Below are 20,793 nucleotides of genomic sequence, written 5' to 3'. Positions count from 1 at the left end.
TCACAGGCTGCGCACAGAGGGAGGCGAACCACGGCAGGCTGAGCGACAGCAGGTGGCGGGGCCACAAGACGCAACAGCAAGTCGATCTGACCTTGCAGCTGAGCGACTTGACGCTCAAGGTCCGCGACTCGGTTCTGAACCGACTGTGGTTGTTCAAACCAGTCCACGCGGTGGTTCGTCTCATCGAGACCATCTGCAAGGCGACTCAGAGAGTCAGTCGTATCATGGAGATACGGGTTCAGAGAACCCACACGCTGCTCCAGCGCGAACACGTCGCTGCGACTCGCGACGCGAGAGTCCAGCTGAGGCTCGGCCTCCTCCTGCTCTGCTCGACGAGCACGGCGAGCTCCACTTCCATGTGGAACGCCTGGTGGCGAGGCGCAGGCGCCAGGGTCGTACTCAGTACCTTGTGAAATGTAGGGGTTATCCTCACTCACAAAACTCTTGGGAGTTTGAGGTTGTCCTCCGGCAGGACTGCTCTGACGTCGTCGACGCTTTTGATCGGGCACACTCACTTCCCCGCCGCTACGGCGTACGACCACGTCGTCAGGCGCCGAGCGCTTCCCGCCGCTAGAACGCGGGGATGACAGGTCGGTGGCTGAGCTCAAGCTCCGACCAGTGGCTGGAGCAGCCGGCTCATAGGAATGAGCGGTGCTCGCAGCATGAGCAAGAGGTGGTGACGCCTCGAGGTGATGGGGACGGGGTCCCAGTGTTCGTCGACGTGCTTTCGACTTAGCGAAGTCTAAGCGCAAACGTCTCTCAAGACGAATATCAGTTTCAGAGAAACTTGCTCGAAGAGCATTGTAGGAGGGGAGCCGTCGAGCTCCCTCCACCCAGCTTCGGAATTGTGCTTCATAAGCACGCTGGGATTCCCCAGTGTTGAGAACAACCGGGATGGTTTGCATAGAGGGAACCGGTTGGCGGTTGAGCTGCATCTGCAGGCGCGCCTGATACTCCTGAGGAGTTGTGACTTGTGGAGTCAGATATCGCTCTCGGAGCCGGTGCCATTGCACTTGCTCATCAGCAGTCGAGGCCGCAGGCCCACACGTGTACGTGTTCAGCGGCTGCTGCGCCGCGAGGCGGGCCGCTTCGGCAGGGCTCCGCGGCTGGAAGCCGTAGTCACGGCGTGACGTTAGAACAAGTGGTCGGACCACCGGTCGGAACGACTGCGAGCGCTGCTCATTGGACAATTGACGGCCTTGGGCCTCGTCCAGGTCATTCGTAATGACGTTGTGATCGTATCGATCTTACTCGTCATACCGCGACGATAGCGATGGCGCATCGCGCAGCAAGCGAATCGGATTCGAACGTTCAGAGAACGGATGCGGTGTCCGCAGGTCTCTTCTTGTTTGAGATCGCGCCGTTGAGCGGCTAGACCTCACATAGGAAGCTGGGGAAGACGCGGCACCACTGTGCGACCTCGGAGAGGTTGGGTTGGAGTGATCCTCACTACCCATGGGCTCGTCGTAATCGACTTCGCCCTCTTCGAGTTCCGAGAACAGACCATCGTTCCCTCTGGGCGGCGCCCGCGGCTCTGACGAGCTTTGATCTTTGCTCTCTTCTTGTTGACGGCTCATGGAGCGTTGACCGTGTCGACGGCGATACTCTTGGTGGTACTCTGCCACCGAAAGAGACGAAGATGCTCTTGGAGCAGTTGCGGAGCGCAGTTGGGGGTCTGGGACCGACGAGGCAGGGGCGGCGCGACGCGCTGGAGACGTTGAGCCGTGGGCCGGAGTGGGAGTGCCAGGCATCAAGGATGCGAACGCGTTTGTGAGCTCGTGGAGCTGCAGAACGCACAGGTGAGGTCTAGTGACCTCCGTCGTCTTGACAAGACGTGACCTCGCTGAGGAAAGTTCGAGAACGGAATGTTCTCATCTTAGTGAGGGAGAGTGTAACGGGGTTACATGGTGTGGAACACACAGGGGTACGAAGTACCCGGCGAGTTAACAAACTCTCAGTACATAAGTTGGAGAGTTAACAAGGTCTCTCAGTACGTTGGCTGAAAGCCACACGTTATGCATTTGATTAGGTTTAACTATGCTAGATAGTTAAAGAGATACATTTACCCCTAGGCGGCTTGGCCGCAATAATAGTAAATAAATCACTTCTGGTTTTGAAGCATAAAAGTTAAGGTGTTAACTTTGAGCCCTGGTCTTGGCTGTCAGTGCCCTTTGGATAAGGAACTTAGTATTAGTGGCTCTTTGAGTCGAACGTCTTCCTCTGACGCTAAAGCTACGGCAGCCCCGCTGCAGCGACACTTTTACGGTTCACTACGCATTACGTTGCCGAGCAGACCGAGATGCAGTTCGCGGCGGCGCTGGTTCAAGCTGATACTTATAACTATACCAAGGACTCGAGTGGATGTGTCACTGTGGTTGTGATTGGAAATTGCCCGAGCACAAGGTGAATTTGAAGGATTGGTGATGCGACTGTAAAAAAATTAAAGGAATATGAAGCTGCCATGTCGTCACACCATTGCGTACAGAAGATATTTTAAGGCACGGGGCTCTAGTACTCCTTGGGAAGAATTGACGAGAGGTGGGTATGCATTATACAGGAATATCCAGGATTTTCTTGCGTACCTGTCTTGTAGATGGACCACCACTTCACCATCTCTAAGGAAGGTGAAGCAATTCTCGTACGAAAACTTACGAATGAAGATCCTGGATCTGGGGTCAAGAAGCTGAGGACCCAATCAGAACGCTACAGGGAGGCTGTAAGAGCCACACACCTTATCGCCAACGAAATGGCGGATATCAAAGATGACTCCGAGTTTGACGACATGTTGCGGTCTATCCCGGGTCAATGGCGAAATGTTCGCCAGCAAAAATGGCTTCTGTTAATGTCCCGGCGGCGGTACAGATGAGGATGGTGAAGAACGGTTGGATGGTGAGAAGAGCTGTACTTCTAAACAAGTCAAGGTGGAATTTGGCATAAGTTCCAGTGAAGATGAAGATAATGCTTCTAGAGAATCTACTGCAAGCACGGAAATGACGATTCGATTGAATCCTAAAGCCAAGAAGGTAAGGAGACCTCAAAACAGAAGAACGCTACTAGCGCTGGCGAAAAAAAGAACCGAAAATGGTACTAAGCTACTGAGGCGGGTAGAAAGACTACCGGAGAGGTAACTTTGACTGCTTTGCTAGACGCCCTTGAACATCAGAAGCCTGGATTGATCGAAACGCAGAGAAGTTTTTCGGGCGTCCTCGTCAAACACACTGAAGCAGAGAAGAAAAAGCCAAAGTTCAAGACACAGAAGAATCCTGTTTTAATCCAGGATCCGTTCTACATCCTCCCCAATAACCTGTTGGATGCGTGTGTTAATGTCATCCCTGTGTCAAACACCGTCGAGACGGTGATATCGATTGTCGATTCGCAGTCCAGCCAAGCTTCCAGTACGCAGAGATCGCCAACCCAAGGAACTGTGGAGGCTGAGTCCATCAAGGATGTTGGTAATTTTACGCGCAGGCAAATTGAGATATTCTAGCGCATCCACACTTTTGAAGACCGGTTGTGCAGAACGGCGTCGGAATGCACCAAATGGCTTGTGAAGGAAGCTATTGCTGCGCTCCCTATCGAACAGCACGACATTATTAAGCAGGGGGCAGACGAAGTAATGGAGACCTTCCCATATGAGCGGATCACAGGGCTTCCGAACCTCCCAGACTACGACTACGCAATGCTCTACAGCGCGATCCCGCCCACATGGCTCACCGACGCTGTTATACGCGCGTTGTGCCGGTGTTTATCGGAAGATTACCCCACATGCAAGTTTGCTGGGTTTCAGTCTGTGCTCCTGAAATCCAAGCGGACGCGTAATAGCGAAGGGCATCCGGTGAATGCAGCGATTCAAGCGGCAGCTCTACAACATGCAGCCGATGGCGCCGTCGAAACTGTGTTGCTACCACTGAGCTTCAACAATTTTCACTGGTGCTGCGTGGTGGTCAAGGTCAAGAAGAAGAGAGTCTACTACTACGATCTGCTAAACCAAGATCCATACATGAACACTGCTAGGGGTGTCGCGACGAATCTCAAGATCTCTGGATTGCAAGATTTCAACGTGATCGCGCGAAACAACCCCATCCAGTTCGACGGGCCCAGCTGCGGGGTGTACGTGTGCTGGATGTTCCTCTGTAAGGCCGTTCCTGGACTTCACGTAGATATCAGTGACAAGTCGCTCACGAGACGTCGCGTCAAGTTATTCTTCTACTTGCTGGAGGGTCGTCTGCTTCCTTTGGATGACGCTTCGGGTGCAGCAACACCCGGCGCAGACGACGACGAGAAAAAAAAGACAAGGCCCCGAGCGATGAAGACAATATAGACAACGACGAAGAAATCGCTTCAACCATTATCGCGACATCGACAAGCTAATTGTGCTGGTTGTAAGTCTCGCGTGCATTAACTACATTGAATGCATGTCTTTAACTTCATTGAATACAAGTTAGTTTTACCTTGCAACTCTGTAAATTTGACATGGAGCTTTTCGTAGAGGCAGCATTGATAGGGCTTCGTCGTAGTGAGCGTAAAGTGATTGCATTTGCAGACAGGAATCCAGATTTCAAGTCAGCTGCCAGGATTAAATCATGGCTAAATACCTGATTAATCATGCTAAATGGTCTATTCATTACTGTACGAATCTGTGACAAGGACTTAGTCCTGGATACAATAGGATTAAATCCTGGTTATACGACAGCCCCACGTTCATATCTTCCCACGTCCTCAGCAAATCTTCTTCATATATGGATACTTATTTAAGTTAGATTGTGTCGCCAGGATTATTCTTGATTATTTACATGTATGACTCCTCCTGGCCTGGAACAGCCGCCTTGTTTTTTCGAGTTTAATTCAAACGTATACCGTCTGGATAATGGAAAGGTATACATAGGTACATCTGGACGAATGTTGGCCGTGGCAGCACGTATTAATAGAGAAAATGTAATTCTATAAATTACTGGTATATGGAGAAGGCGAACATTTTCTCAAGCACCAGAATACCGAGACGACGAGGCGAAGTATCGACATGACTTTGGTAAAGCCAATGGTAGCTCGGCGTTATTCGCTTATTATGATGTTCACTCTGTTGACGCTGAGCATGCGTTGGGAAAACGTGACAAAGGGGTTTCGCCTTGTACAGGTGTACAACAGTATTTAATTTGTCTACTTTCAATGATGTTCCCATTGAAGCTAAACCCGGATGAATCGTTGAATGAAGACCTTGCCAAAGCCATTAGCAAGATGGAAAAAAATGATTCCATTGCTCTTCTTTTGGAGCATGAGTACACTGAAAATAGTAAAGAACTCTTTGGTTCGAAGTGTCTTAAAGGTGCTAACCGTGCGAGATTTCGTGCTCCCCTGGGGGCGAATACTTTCTCTGCGACCGACAAGAAATTGCGCTTTTTTATGGACCGGTTGCTCCACGGCTACAGCTACAAGACGTATGACGAGGATGAGGAGATTGATGAGCATGTTGAAAGGATTAATTGAAATTCTGTAACTGGAGATGACCTAGGACAAAAAGGAGATCGACAGCAAAGTTCTACTTTCTTAATCCTACTCAGGAGACTCTGTATGAGACCTGGATGCCACACTGGACCCAAACCAAAGATGGTGGATGTATTGGGACTGAATGCTCCGTCAACGTCATTATTTATTCCAAAGTTGCGATTGTTGCGTGCGAAGTATTTTATTTGGACCATATTTCAATCATCACAAAAATGGTCAACCTTCTATTTCGTACCTGGTCAAGTGATTTGATCAAATATCCATCTTAAGTATGGATATGTGTGGTCGACCACCTCCGTCATTTACACTTTCCCGACAACGAAGATAAGTAGCGCCCTTCCTGTACGACCATGAACCAGCAAGTTGTAGCGTCTCCAGCACCTTCTTCACCACTTCACGAGGCCACTATCTGCTCGCCTCCGTGCAGTCCAAGGCACCAGAGCACTGCGAGATCTCGGCACAGCCCCGAGCGCATGCGAAACCCAATCTCTCAGAGCGTCTCAGCTTCGTGACGTATGTTACGTCGCTGAAGTAAGTCTCGTTCCTGCCGCAGTCCAAGCTGTTGGTGTGTCGACGACCACTGCAACGGTCCACGCCATCAAGACTCTGCTGGTCGTGGCCGCAGCTCACGTCATCGTCACTCGTCCGGTCGCGAGTACAGTCCAAGTCGTCGGCGCAGTCATAGTCGTGGTCGCGGTCGCAGCCCACGTCGCCGGCGGAGTTATGGTCGCGGTCGCAGTCCAAGCCGCAGTACAAGTCGTCGGCGCACGTCTCTCCGAGGATATAGCCCAAGGCACCAGATCGCTTCTGTACAACCCCGTGAAAGTCGCTGGCGCGGCACAAGTTCGTCTTGGCGCTCTTTGCATTGCCGCTACAGCTGAAGTCCTCATCGTACCGTTGGACATGATCAGAGACGGAGTCGTCGGAGAAGCTCAAGTTACGTGAGCTGGTCGAGTCGACGCGAAGCCCAAGTCGTCGCTGTAGCTCTTACACTCGGCGCGATTGCAGTCCTCGACAACGTGCAGCTCAGGGGGGAAGAAGCTCAACTCCATAACGAGGCTCTAGCGATGCCTGCAGCGAGCGTTTTCCTGGCGGCTTAAGGGGATCACCTCCATCTTTTTTGAGTAGAGAAGGCGATCACCAGTGTGTCATATCAAATTCACCTTCTACTGGGCATCCTGCAGACGGAGAAGCCGCTGAAGGTATTACACTGCATGTTCCAGCGAACAGTGTTCAGCATCATCGTCGCACTGTTGTCCATGCAGCTGGTCACGTATTTACAGGTTACCATAAATTGGAGGTTAAGATTTCGTACAGGTGAAGCTCCTGCCGGAGTACAAAATGTAAGGCAAAGTTACATTACGATATCAAGACAAATGAGTACCAAATTCGTGGTGAACATTCTTGCGACCGGCGTAGAGTGGAATTACCTGGAGTAGATGTTATCGAATCCATGGAGGAGGCCACTGATGTGATGGCTATCACTCGAATGGACCTGACGGCGGAACGAATCTGGAAGCAGATTCGCAGCGACTTCTACCCTGAGGAAGTATCACTGGTGCAATTCGGACTTACACGTGAGTAAGTCCTCCAGCGAGTTCACCGAGCGAGACGTGCTCGCTTTGGCGCAGATTTGCATGGTATTGTGGAGGTTCCGCCGCTGTCACTGGTATCGGGGACCACACAGCCATTCTTTCAATTTTACGGGTCCTATATGAATGGAACAACACTAGAGCGCTTAGTCGGTTGGGCTCATCCTGATCTGATCAAGCTACTGAAGTACAAACAGACTACGTTGTTTCTCGACGGGACATCAGGTGCGTCCCGCGCCCATTCTACCAGTGCGTGGTAATGATGGTTTTTGATAATGCAACGGACCTATTTGTCCCTGTATTTTATACATTGTGCACGTCAAAGACCCAAGATACGTACTGGCATTTGATGGAGGCTGTCAATGTCGCTGCAGACGACAAAATCGAGCCGAGCATGGTGGTCTGCGACTTTGAGGCCGGATTGTAAAAGGCAGCACAAGTTCAATTTTCAGATGCAGATATCGTCGGCTGCTACTTTCACTTTAAGCTGGCCTGCCGAAGGAAGATGGAGGCACTAAGCCTCCCTGAAAGTGAGGTCGTCATTGCAATGAGTAAGGGCAGTCTGGATATGCTGACTGTCATTCCGCACGAGAAGATCAAAGACAAAGGTATTAAATTTGTGAAAGGCAAGATAAGAGACACGTGTGTAGCCAAGAGCATTCGGTATTCGGACGTGTTGAGGAAGCGGTTTTGGTCGTATTTTCGTACAACGTGGCTGAAGACATTCACACCTAGTGTTTGAAATGTTCATGAGGTGGGTGCTGCTATGGCAAGTCGTACTTATAATATTTTAGAGCGTTTTAACCGCGAGATAAACGCGGAGCTAACAGCTCCACACCCTTCTCTACCATCATTTGTCGGCATAATCCAAGCTCTATCGAAACGCTATGTCAGCCGAATTGAGGATATGTCCAAAGTCCCCGAGCGAAGAAACGGCAACGCCTAGCTCCTGAGCCACTAGATCTCCCTGTCCCTGTGGAACTTGGAGGAAGTGCAGACACCTTAACGACGAACGCGTAGATTACGTAGAGTAGTAAAGATATACAATTTGATGTATATATAGAAATGCATGTAGAAGGTCTTGTATACCAAACAATTTCAAGTCACTTCAGATTTGATCAACTTTCGTCAGTTCAAGGGATTTGATCAACTTTCGACAGGGTCAAGGGATTTGATCAGCTGGCCATTTATGTGATGATCGAAATATGATCCAAATAAAAGTCAAGGAGGAACTGGCCGTTCGGCCGTGGAAATGACACCGATGGCTTAAGCGATGAGAATACTCAAGCTGCACTCCTAAATATGGTTATAAAGATAGCTATGAAAGTAAATGAAAGGGAACTATTCTTGATGAAGTCCGTTGGTTTATTATGGAGGTGAGTGATTCGTTGTAAGAAACCCTCTCAGCTCGATCCCAAATCTGAAAGCGCAGATCTGGGTGTGTTTGGGTCATCTATCCGGTATTTGTCGGACTATTGCAGAGATCTAGACTTGGAGGTTGAAGAGGTTAAAATTCCTGTCGTCTACCGTTACCAAGCGGATCAAGTGGCTGAAAACTCAAATCAAAAATCTGATAGAAACGTTAGTAGTATGACATGGAACATTACGCCGGCAGTTTTTTTACTTTCCGTAATTTACCACCGAGACCAGTTCTGGAACGTTCTTTCGAGGCAGCTGGTATTTTGGCGACGCAACCTCTCGACCACCTGAGAGCGAAAGCAACGTCTTTTCGATCTTAGGGTAGTTTCAGAACCGCTCGACCACTGAGAACAGGTTTGTCTGAATTTCAGAATTAATTTATTTTTCTCAAAAAAAAATAAGACCCTATGTATATAGATACACATAACTAATAACATGTCGAACGAACTAACTTTTGGAAAATACAAGGGCACACCGATCGAAGAAGTATATGCTTATGATCCCAGATATTGTCGATGGATGCACAACCAACCCAGTCTCAATATTACTGAGGATATCAAGATTTTCCTTCACTTCAAGTTTCTTAGCAATGATAATTCGTATATGATGAGTTGGGGCAAGTACAAGGGGAAGACGCTAAAGCAAATTAGTCGCACCGATTCTAATTATATCAATTGGCTTCGTAAGAACCCATTCGTAATTGAGAAATGCCCTAAACTACTCAACGAACTTAATTAAGCGACAAAAAAAATGTTTTTTTGCCTATGACAGAAATTACTAAACACATTCTAACTAAGCCGTGGTAAAATCTAAAACCTCTCCCGTTAGACGATCGTAGGAGAGCTCTTGTTCGCTCACAGCCAAAACAAGCATGTTTGTTCCCTGGCAACCAGCGTTTGTACCCTGGATCTGAATAGCCTGAGGTACATCACGCTCCGTCAGGCGGCTAACGTCAGCGATAAGGATGCGGTTAGTTAGAGACCACGTCTGATAGTCAAGCAGTCCATTCAGAAGCTCAGGGGTCAGATCACCATTAATCGCAGCAATTTTAGCGAACTCGTTTGTGAATTGGTGGAAATCGTAGTCATGACTAATGTCGAAGCATTGAGTCGAACCGATACGGACATTGAAGTTGCGAATGCTCGAACCAGGCTGAAGTGTCCAAGGAACCGTATCAAACGGACTCTGAAACTGTTGAACAGCAGCAGTAGTAAAGTTTCCAGTTTGCTCAGCAAATGGTAAAAGAATGACGTACTTCGCATTCTTTACAGAAGCCGAAAGTTGCAGATCGAAAGAAGCATTAAGCTGTGTCCCTTGCTTGCCAATACCGGCGCGCTGGTAAAACCACTGTGCATAACGGTCGTTGTAGCGGACCTTCTTTACTGGCTTCGAGATGATAGCCTGAGGGTTCTATAAATGAACAAACGGGACATACAGTCGAGAAGTCGTGAAAGGCATGTAGGTTCCATCAATAGTAGGTTCAAGCGCATTGACGACAGCACCCCATGAAACAGCAGTAGAACCAGCTGTTGAACACTAACCATAGGATTACTACTTGCCGACGAAGCAATCATTACAGGGCATGTATTACCACTCGATAGTGTAGTACTTGTAAGCGTCATATAACGAGAAGTATCAGCATCAATAGCTACAGTACCCTGATTAACCCGGAAACGAAGACGGATTTGAGGGCTAGCCATAAGATCAAGCTCCTTGAAAATCGGGTGGAGATCAACAAGCTTGATTTTTAGCATGAAGTTCCACGTTCCCATGATAGCGCCAGCAGCATAGCCACCCGCCACGAAAGCGCCACGTCCCAGCTGATTGGCGATGGTGGTTGTAGCAGATGCGGCACCAGTGGAAGGCCACGACGTAGATGAGTCAGCTCCAGCATTTAATGGGTTCGAAAGAAGGTGCTTAACAAAACCATCATTTGCTACTGAAGCTGTGGCAGAGATAGCGCCGGCGGTGAAGGAGGAGGAGAACGCTGTGTTATTCGAATACCCGTCTCCAGTAAAAGAGCCCGTAGCACTGTACCTCGACGACTGAGCAGCATCAGGGAAGAGGAAAGACTCTGCACCATGCTTTTCAACATACGGAGGACTATATCCAGTCTGAGCACGAATATTGCTCCAAAACAGCTTGTAGTCAGCCATAGAAACGATAGTCTTACCATTCAGCTCAAGACTCATCGAATCGATCACACTCCTATATTCCGCACTTCAGCGACCAGCAAAAACGGTTAGCAGGATTAGCCTGAACAGTAGGAGCATGAGTGTTTTTCATCGATACCTTGTATGGTAGCATAATGTAGGCATCACGGAGCGAAGCAAATCCTTCACTTCCATTAAGCTGGGATGTTGCATCGATAGTAATAACACCGTTTTGGTATGACCCCTGATTAAGATCGATAACGAAAGGCACGCGCTTGCCAGAGGAGACTTTAATATCCGGATCACTCTTGAGCGAGCTCTGGTAAAGATATTGGTCGGAAAGTTGTGTTTCAGACATCGTTGAGATTCTATATGGCACGTAATATACTTTATCAAATATAATTATTATGGAACTCGTCAAGCCTATTACATCCGATCATGATCTAATTGAACTTGCCAAGCGTATTGGGGTTCATCTCGATGCTATCTTTGAGTCAAATGAGATCACAAAGCCGCTTCCGAAGAAAGGATCATATCTGGTTCCACTTAGATCGCCTAATCTCGATGTAGGACACTGGCAGGCTGTTCATGATGGAGAATTCTTTGATTCAATGGGGGGAGCGGCACCTACGAAGTAGGGCATCGGGCGATACAATCCCAAACAATATCAAGGCACTTATGGCGATTATTGTGGTCCGTTTTGCATGCTATGGCTATATTGCAAACAAAAAAATAAGATGAATCTATTGAATCGATTCAAAGTTCTGAATTTGTCAATTCTGTATTAAATATGTTTCAGGAAATATAGCAATAATGTATCGCGAATTGAGGATTTCCAGCGATGTTCCAGCTCCCAAGCTGACTAAAGCCCTCAAGACAGGTAAGCTAAGTCTTACAGCTGATCAACTCAAGGGTTCAGGCTCTGTTATCCATCTCCACCCAGCTTCGTATGAGAAAGCACTAAAGGCACGCAAGGCGGGTCGTGGGGTTAGACTTGACATTACCAAGCATGAGATCAAGAAAGGCTACAAGAAGCCATAAGGAGGATCCATTTGGAGTCAAATCAGGGTTATCGACAGCATTCAAATTCGTAAAAGATAGTGATTTGCTGAGCAAGGGTCTGGATGCGGCAGTACCTGCTATTGCTACAGCGTTTGGAGCCCCTCAAGCAGGAATCCCCGCAAGGGCGGCTATTAAGTCATTGACAGGAGTTGGAGTATATGACTCTGACAGCGATACCCCTGGTAGAGTCTCAAAACTCTGCCTACGTCCGAGCCTTGCTCGATGTAGAGAAAGAAGGTGGTCGTATTTCGGTAGCGGATGTTAAGAAGGCGGCAAAAAAATGCTCTCGGGCATGCTAAACGTAAGGGGATTCTAACTGATGCAGTCGATGCAGGCGAGAAGTTTCTACTATCAAAAGCAACCAAGCCAGAGCATGAGAACCTGATCAAATCGGTTCGAGGTGAGGTAAAGAGACGCTATGGTGTAGGAGTCCCTAAGAAACCAGCTAAAGGTTCGCCCGAAATGAAGGCTCAGATGGCTGCACTCCGTGCTAAACGTAAGAAAGCAATGATTGCTGGCTCTTTTCGATTAAATTAGTTCCACCCTATTCTGCGGATTGGGAAAAAAAAAATCATTGAATGCTTATTTTTTTGGCCTCAACAACAACATGATCGAGACAGAAGTATCACGGAACTTAACCTTTTGATCGTTTTGATTATAAATACTGATCGTAATAGACGTTCTCGCGCCGTTATGACAGTTCATCCAAGCATACTGACTCGGCTTATAGCTGATTAATTGACCTACCTGAGCATCACCACGGTCAAACGCACTAAGGATATCACCAGAGGCAACATACTCGTTTTTGATCAGGTCGCATCGAACGATGTAGCTCGAGATTGGGTGAATCTGAGGAATGGTATTTGACAGCTGAGCACTTGAAACCGTTGCAGACGCTGAAGGATACGTACCAGCAGTCAATCCTACTACTTTACCAAAAGAGGCGTTATCAATGATGATGCGAGTGACACGCGTTGTTGTTGGCAAACCAGTACCGCCTGACGAATAAAGCCCACTTGCTGGTCGTGTCCAAGTGCCACCGGCTGTAGGAAGTGTCGTTGGAGTAGCGCTAAAATCGAATTGAGCAGCATAATACACACTGTTTTCCGTTAGTTGAATATAGAAAACGTTCTCACCAGATGGATTAATTAAATACGCTCCAGCATTTACGAGAGCCGTCTGAATGCTTCGATTAATATCGGTATAGCTGTAGTGTCCATCAGGGAGGATAACAGATACAGTGGATGTGGCTCCAACTGTCGGAACCTCGATTTTGAAGGAGTTATTCAGGAACTGAGTTGCATCGATGTTGTATTCAGAGTTATACATCGAAATCGATTAAACCGCGCATACCACATCCCTAAAATCGGCAGCACTACCAGGAAAGCTGTATTTCCATGTGCTGTTATAATTGTCTTGAACGAGGTCAGTGGAATCGAGTTTAACAAAACTTGCCATGGTATATGTATATTGATTCACCCAAACAAAATATTCTAAAGTTATTGCTCAATATCTATCGGTCGATCAAAGTTGTATCTGATTTGACCTTTGACTGAATCCACGAACAGCATATGTCCTTTGCGCTCCGTGGCTTTATTGTAGTAATAGACGATTGATCGCTCATCAACGCCTTTAATGTTAAAATCCTTTACAACCACTTGTAAATCGCGCTTCGAATTCGCTTTTAGAATCGCTACGTACTCTGAATTCAACCGAATCATCTTATCAGTGGCAAAGTAGCTGTGGCTTAGGAATATGGTTGAGAGTTTAACCCAATGCCCGCTTCACGATATTCTGTATAATACAGAGTAAATGATTATCTTTATTAAACTATAGCTGCCACTTTTGCAAACTTAATGCATTGCAAGCCGTCCGCAATGGGATGTAGCGAAAACGCTGCGACCAGGTACATATAGACTGCAATCTGTCGTAGAAAAACAACAATGTGCCCACCGGCTGGTAAAATGTCATGATTTCATTGGGCAAATGTGACGTGACTTTCGTCGCATATCCTTCTACTTCGAGTATCCCGCTGAATCTGATGGGTATGGGCAATCTGCGTTTGCGCCTAAATGACTGGCGAAGCGTGCCACTACGTCACCCGTACGCTCACCAAATTTTCGGCCAGTTCTAGACTAGCAAGAGTAGAAGAAGAACTAGGCAAGAACTGGCCGAAAAATTGGTGAGTGTACGGGCTGCATTATCTACGCCTAGTTACTCGCTATCCTGGATATCCACGCAATCATCATTCGCGTCGCTGCCGCCGTCGTCGCTGTCGCTCGAAATCTCAAAGTTCTTTCGCTTGCGGAAGCGAATACGCTTCTTGAGGTGAGCAGGGATGGCAGTGCCGTTGCGCCACAAATCATGCCATATTTGGCCGCATGTGAGCGTGTTGCCGGTTTCCTCGTGGCGAACCTTGTTACATAGAGGTACGTAGCCTCCGAAGTTGGATGTGCACTGCTCGCAGTAGTAACTGGTTTCAAAGCTCTTTGTCTGGGGAGTTGCCAAGGCTGAGCAAACTTTGCACAAGTGCTGGCGGCGCTTGCCCTTACGCTTCTGCCCTTTACGCTGGAGGTTGCTGGCGGTTGATTCATCTCTGGGTTTTTTTCGCTTCTTGCCTTTGTATTTTTCCTCATTGTTTCGCAGTCTGTGCGGTTGCGTGTGAATAGGCTCAGAAACGAGGTCCTCGGTGTTGGTGTTTGTACGCAGTGTGGCTTCGTTCGTGGCCAAAAGCTCGGTATGAAGTCGGCGCATATACTGCGCGTGTGTTGGCACTGGCAGCCCTTTTTGCTTGAGAATAATTTTATGTAAAATAAAACCGTTGACTATCGCCATGTCCACAAAACTCATGAAGAGTTGCCGATAGTACTTTTTGAACGGCTTGGGCCACCCAAGCCGCTCGTTGCGGTGAGTACCGACGTAGTAGAGATCCTTGTCCAATAACTCCAGCAATAGAGCACACGACGTGTAGAAATTGTCGGCGATGATAAGCCTTTTATGGGCCTGGCCATCAAGCGCCTTAGTCACGTTCCTGATGACTGCCTTCTGTGCCACACCTTTCGAGTACTCTACAGCGCCGAGATACACTTCCATCCTATATGTTACACAATACAGCATACGGTAAGCACTCGGTTTCTTATTCTGTACGATACAGAGTAACCAGACACAGAATACAGTAAGCCACCTACCGAGTACAGTATCCGGTCTCCGCGCAGCAAGTCATGTACACTTTAGTCCCGTACTTGTGAGGCTTCTCCTTATTATAGACGCGCACAGGGTTGAACTTGCTTCTGTTAGGAATGGTTCCTTCATCAAAACTGATGCGAGGCCCCAGCCGATAGCCACGATGAAACGTTTTTTCAAGAACCTGAAGAATGGGCCGAACTTTCCAAGCCTTGTCTGTGCCTGCGGCAGCAGGGTCGTTTTTGGTGAAGTGCAAGTACCTGGTAACTAACCGGAATCTTTCACGTTTCATGTATCTGGAGAAGGTACCGCGTGGTACTGCACCGTCCTCCCGCGTCGCCCAGTGCTTTTCCAAGCCATCCGTATGACCACAGAGTGTACGAGCAATCAGAAGGCCAATCACGTGGAGAATTTCATGTGCTTGAATTGGTTTCATATTGCGCAGCTGCTCTTCTAAGACTTCAAGAGGTTGAACCGACTTCACAGGATCCCTGCGCTGAGCCTGTAGCTGCTTGTCTCGTTGCGCCTTCGCCACAGCAGGAATACACTCCTCTCGATACGCGTTAGACTCCTTTGCAAACGCAAACCACATCTTCTTGGAAAGAAAATAGAAGAAAATTCCCAAAGGAGACTCGGCGAACGCAGCGGCAGATCTGGTGGGACCAAAACTTCCGTCGTACAACTCCGCTGCATCTAATACCACATCACCTGTATTCAGTAAAATACAGAATTAGATTTTGATATGATCCGCAATTCTGTATGTGCTGCACTTACCGGAATGATGCTCATCGTATATATCCCAACCTGTGGCTGTGAGTTGACGCATATTGGTGTCGTCTTGCAGGAACGCGCTGGAGTCGTCATCAAAGTCGCTGTCAGAATCTACCTCGCTTTCATACACTGATTCAGGCTCCGCAGGAACGTCCAGTTCTTCCTCAGTACCCAACTCGCTACTAACATCACTTGCGGATCCATATCCAACGTTGATATCTGCAGGATCAATCTTATCAAAGAGCAGCTCTCCACGTAACGCATCCATATAGCTATCACAATCAAATTCATCTAAGCCATTCGCAACACCACTGCCACGTTTCGATTCTTCTTTGCCGTGACCCACGGATGCCGTGTCGTCAAATTCGGTATCCGACAGAATATGAACACCCGTTGGTCCAGCTTGTTCTGTATCCTCCGGAATACATTCAACAACTGATAGCTCTTGATCTGTACCAGCGATACCAGTATTTTCGACAAAGTGGCCTTCTTCTGTATCATCTACAATCGACCTCGCTTGTTCTGTATCCTTGGCAATAGCCACACGAACCGGCTGAACTTGTTCTGTATCCTCAGTAGTAACACAAACGGAGGACCGATCTTGTTCTGTATCCTCTGCAATATCATCACCAATCGGTCGGACTTGTTCTGTATCCTCCGTAGTAACGTCGACAGTATGTTGATGCTCTGAGCGGGATGGAGAATACTGACGGTCCAAGTTGCCGTCACTTGTGGTGGGGGGAATTGGTTCTTGTCGTTTGGCTGCTGTGTACGCTGCAAGCTTCCCCATTGGAGGCCTCATCGGACGTATCATACATTGTTGAGGGGGGAAAGGTACTAGACCCTCACGCAGAGCATACTTCCACAAAGGCTTGGGACCTACACCACACAGGGTTAGAGGGAGTAGTTATTACTGCTAAACACAACGTACCGATAAAGTAATCAGTGTCAGCCTTGTAGCTGTCTAGCTTTCCTTTCACGCCAGGCTTGAGATACGCATGATCGGAGAGGAGGCCTGAAGGGGGTCTTGCCCGCCAACCAGCCTTTTTTAGCGACCCCCACAGACGCTTGAACTCCTTCCTGTCAATCGTTTCCGGCATTTTTGGTTGAGTGGTGGAGGTTTTGGGCAGAGAGGAGCTAAAGGGCTTGCATTAGAATTTAAAAACCTCTAGGCCGTTTATATCGAATTTTCTATGTGTTTCGAATAATACCTTTCTATCTCCCCCTCGCCGATCGGTAATGATAAAAACTCCCATGGTGGTCTATACAAACTTTTATATGCGGTGTAGTAGCCTAAACGACGCCGCGTCCAAGCTGTTGATTCATTTAAACCTGCATCATGTCATATTACGTATTATACAGATTACGGCGTTCATTGGGTTAAAGTGTCCCCCACGTGTATAGTAATGAGAGAAGATATTCTTCTGAAGTAGTTTATCATTGCTATAGTCATCGATGATAACAAGCTCCGGTTTGTTAGAGCTTAATGGAGTATGACGCACCTGATCTACTTTAGAAGGGCTATCTGGGTCAGCAAATGTGATGAATCCTTCCAACTTTTCCCGGAGATACTCATAAAGCTCCTGATGAGGATTATGAGCAATGATAGTTAGATGAGCAAATACGTGAGGAGAATGCTTGAGAATAAACATACAAAGATTGTTCTTTCCTGAAAAGCTTGGACCGAGCACAACCATTCTAAACAAAGCTTTCATATCCAATGCGGGGATATCACCCATCGAAGCAGACTTAAAAAAATTTGGAATCGGAGCCCCAAAGTCAGGAATAGCATTCATGACTAAAATCGTTTGATCTATATAGGATTAAACAAAATGAGTTCCGGTTTTTCACATCCACAGCCTACATTTCAATCATCCATTTATAATCCTTCATTCTATCTTTCGTTAGACTCGAGTGGTTATCTAACATACGATTATGCGCAGACACTATATTTGAGCAAGGATGATTACAGGATGGGCTACCTTAGCGGAGTAATAGCGGGAACTGCTTCGTACAGCAAAACTTTGATTCTCGATTCGTCCGGCAATATCAGCGGAATTAATAGCTTTGGAGCTTTTACTATTACTGGAACGCTACAAACCGGATCCTAACCAAATATAACGTCTCTCGGCTCTTAATCAGGTCTTACGATCGGTGGAAATTTATCGTTCAGTGGGTCATCGCACTCGATATCGATAACAGGCACTTCAAGCTACATCGATTGTCGAGAATATCGCCAGAACGGGACTATATACGATTTGGGCCTTTTTGAATACATAAACGGAGTTAGTTTTGGTACCGCAACGCCAAATAAACTCCTATTATGCGACTCAAGCTCGAATATCGGAGGCCTAAGTTCGGTAGCGGCTACTACTCTGACCTGCACGAACTTGCGCCAGGACTCGACGTATTATGACCTATCAAGCTTTTTAACATCTATTCCGACTTCCCTCTCGCTCAATAATCTGTCAACGAGTGGGGATATCAGCTGCTTCGGCGTTATCAATGGGTTTTTAGCGTATGGAAACCAATCAGCTATAACAACAGTAGGATCGCTGACAGAGCTTGGGATCAACTCTACAGCAACGAATGAATATTCTCGATTACTGGTAGTGGATTGGACTTTCTTGATGGTTCTTACACACGAATGATGACTCTAACCGGGTCGAATACGACTCCTGTTCAATTCCAGATCCAAGTCCATAATGGCAATCGATCAACCACAGCGAACGCGTCATGGATCGGGAACATCACAAACAACGACCTCAAATTTGGGGTCAATAACTCGACGTCGATGATTCTAACTACCACAGGTCGTCTTGGTCTTGGTACTACAAGTCCTTCGGCTCCGCTGCACGTCCCTGGCAGCAACAGTTTTGTATTTGGAGCAGGCGGAACGACAGTGTATCGCCTCAGAACAGATAGTGGAGCTACAGAATCCGCTCTTGGCCCGAACACATATTCAGTAGCGGGTATATTCGGAGGATACATTGCCTGTACAGCCATGGCGATGACGTCGGATCGACGCCTTAAAAAGAATATTCAATCATGCCCAATTGATCGTGTGAAGCGGCTCTACGATAGCTGTGAGGTCAAGCTCTATGACTGGATCGAGTCGGAAAACAAGCCTGGACAAGAAATCGGTCTCATAGCTCAGGATTTGGTCTCAGCCCATCTAGCTGATTTGATATGGATCTTTAACAGAGATGATATTGAAGGGGGAGAAGACCCAAGCCTTGAACCAGCTAAGCAACAGCTCAACGTTGATTACAGTCGAACATCGGCTTATAATATGAAGATGATTCAGCATCTTTTGGGTGAGATAGATAGATTAAAAGATCGTTTGGCTAATATAGAGTCATGAGGATTGAGCGCTTGGAGTTAAGCCCTTTGAAGAACAAGAAGTATCGAGTATGGGTACGTCTTAATACGGGAAAGTTGCGCAAGGTTAATTTCGGGACTCGTGGATACGCCCAATATCGGGATCAAACGCCTCTGAAGGCTTTTAGTCATCTTGATCATAATGATGAGGAGAGACGTCATTGATACTACCTTAGACACAAAGTTGATTACCCAGAACCATCAGCGGATTTCTATGCTAAGAAGTTTCTTTGGTAATAATATACAAGAAATGGGTTGCGTACCAAGCAAAGATCTTAAATCGAATTTAACTGCTGATGAACCTACTCAGGCAATTGCTTCCACATTCATGCGCGCTGATCAGATCGTAGCTCTCGGAGATAGTGCACTCGTTCCTATCAGAGATGCGAAGACGGGGGAAGATGCTGTCATGGAAATACATGTTGGAGAGAAAAAAATTAGTATATATCGCGGAATGGCGAATAAAGCTGTTAGATCTGGTATTGCTTAGATAGCAAACGTCTTTACAGACTTCGATTTTTTTTAGTTGAGTATGCCCATACTTTTCCTCCTTCCGTCTGGGTTGACGCATCCGTTTTCTTGAGCGTCTTGTCAAGATCCGTTGTTCAAACAGCTGCCTGGGTCTTTTAAGGGCGGTCATGGATGATTAGATTTTTCATGATGGCTTTTAGCTCTGCGACGTTGAAATCAGCGTTGTCGCCATATCTACCGCCTGAGCTGGAAATAATTCGGGGATTGAAAAAGAACATGGTTATTGTAGTCGCGTGATAATTTCCTTAAACTCAGAATCCGAAATTAGACGGTTGCTGTACATATCCACTGAGAGACTCTTAAGCTGTTTGATAATTGAAGGATTATCATTGCCTAATTTAAGCTCTCCTTTCAGCTTGTCATATTCAGCTCTTAGAGAGTCTAACGGATCCTCGAGGTGGTCATGGAAGTTATACTGAAGATGTGTAATCGCAAGGATCTCTTTGAACAGTTTTCTATCATCGATACTGAGCTTGTCATATGAAGCTTGATCGATATGATTTTTATACACAAGAGTTCGGATCATTGATTGTAGACTATCACTGATTTGACATTTGGGTCCGCATTTGCGGCGATAAGGCTGAATAATGACAAGGGTTTTGTTATCAAGGTCAGGAATTCGGATATACTTGCTTCCGAGCTGACGTTATACATAAGCTGAAGGTGTAGCTAAGCCTTGAATCTCATTGAGGTTGTATGTACGACCGCGTCGTACGACACCTTCGAGTGGAGCAACACCGGCTCCTCTTAACCCACACCCTGAAGATTCCTCTTAACCGCTGACCCCACTCGATCAACCATGTTATTCACAGTTTGGCGAACCGTGCGCTCGTCTTGTCGATCACTGAATTGATCAACCTCGGTGTAGTTTTTAGCATCGGAGTAGCTTTTAGCCTTGATTTGATAGACAGCCTTGGTCGCTTTCATGGCAGCGGTTGCCGCCTTCAACGCTGATCTTGCGGATTTTGAGTTCTTACCCTTTACTGTTCGCTTCGCCTCATCGTATTTCCTCTGAGCTTCGCCAGACTTTTGGAATGCGGCTTCTGACTCATCGTGGAGTTTTTGCAAAGTGTCATCGCGATATTGAGTACCCTCTGAGGATTTGATTCGAGCTGATGTATCTGTCGATTTTGTATTGTCGAGGATCGCTCGATTCAATAGCTGAAGATAAGCTTCGAGATTTTTTTCAATGCTGGATC

The 20,793-nt window shown here is 47.1% G+C and overlaps 4 protein-coding genes across 4 annotated transcripts; 2 read left to right on the top strand and 2 right to left on the bottom strand.

Moving 5' to 3' along the window:
• Nucleotides 1–9,305: 9,305 nt before the first annotated feature.
• Nucleotides 9,306–11,024, bottom strand: PITG_05030 (uncharacterized protein; the record flags this gene model as incomplete). Its single annotated transcript, XM_002905660.1, has 4 exons — nt 9,306–9,890; nt 9,936–10,049; nt 10,166–10,681; nt 10,806–11,024. The coding sequence occupies 4 exons, from the start codon at nt 11,022–11,024 to the stop codon at nt 9,306–9,308; spliced, it is 1,434 nt and encodes a 477-aa protein (XP_002905706.1).
• A 455-nt stretch (nt 11,025–11,479) lies between these two features.
• On the top strand, nt 11,480–12,265 carry PITG_05029 (uncharacterized protein; the record flags this gene model as incomplete). Its single annotated transcript, XM_002905659.1, has 5 exons — nt 11,480–11,645; nt 11,734–11,915; nt 11,959–11,988; nt 12,068–12,121; nt 12,167–12,265. The coding sequence occupies 5 exons, from the start codon at nt 11,480–11,482 to the stop codon at nt 12,263–12,265; spliced, it is 531 nt and encodes a 176-aa protein (XP_002905705.1).
• A 45-nt stretch (nt 12,266–12,310) lies between these two features.
• PITG_05028 (uncharacterized protein) lies at nt 12,311–13,057 on the bottom strand (the record flags this gene model as incomplete). The annotated part of the gene is made up of 3 exons (XM_002905658.1): nt 12,311–12,475; nt 12,524–12,797; nt 12,885–13,057. The coding sequence occupies 3 exons, from the start codon at nt 13,055–13,057 to the stop codon at nt 12,311–12,313; spliced, it is 612 nt and encodes a 203-aa protein (XP_002905704.1).
• A 5,272-nt stretch (nt 13,058–18,329) lies between these two features.
• On the top strand, nt 18,330–18,834 carry PITG_05027 (uncharacterized protein; the record flags this gene model as incomplete). Its single annotated transcript, XM_002905657.1, has 2 exons — nt 18,330–18,773; nt 18,820–18,834. 2 exons carry the CDS (start codon nt 18,330–18,332, stop codon nt 18,832–18,834), a joined length of 459 nt encoding a protein of 152 aa, XP_002905703.1.
• Between the last annotated feature and the right edge of the window lie 1,959 nt (nt 18,835–20,793).

The sequence above is a fragment of the Phytophthora infestans genome, genomic scaffold (assembly GCF_000142945.1).
Source record: "Phytophthora infestans T30-4 supercont1.6 genomic scaffold, whole genome shotgun sequence".
In the NCBI taxonomy this organism is placed as follows: Eukaryota; Oomycota; class Peronosporomycetes; order Peronosporales; family Peronosporaceae; genus Phytophthora; species Phytophthora infestans.
The sequence above is the reverse complement of the archived record's forward strand: the minus strand, read 5'-3'. Positions and strand labels throughout refer to the sequence as shown.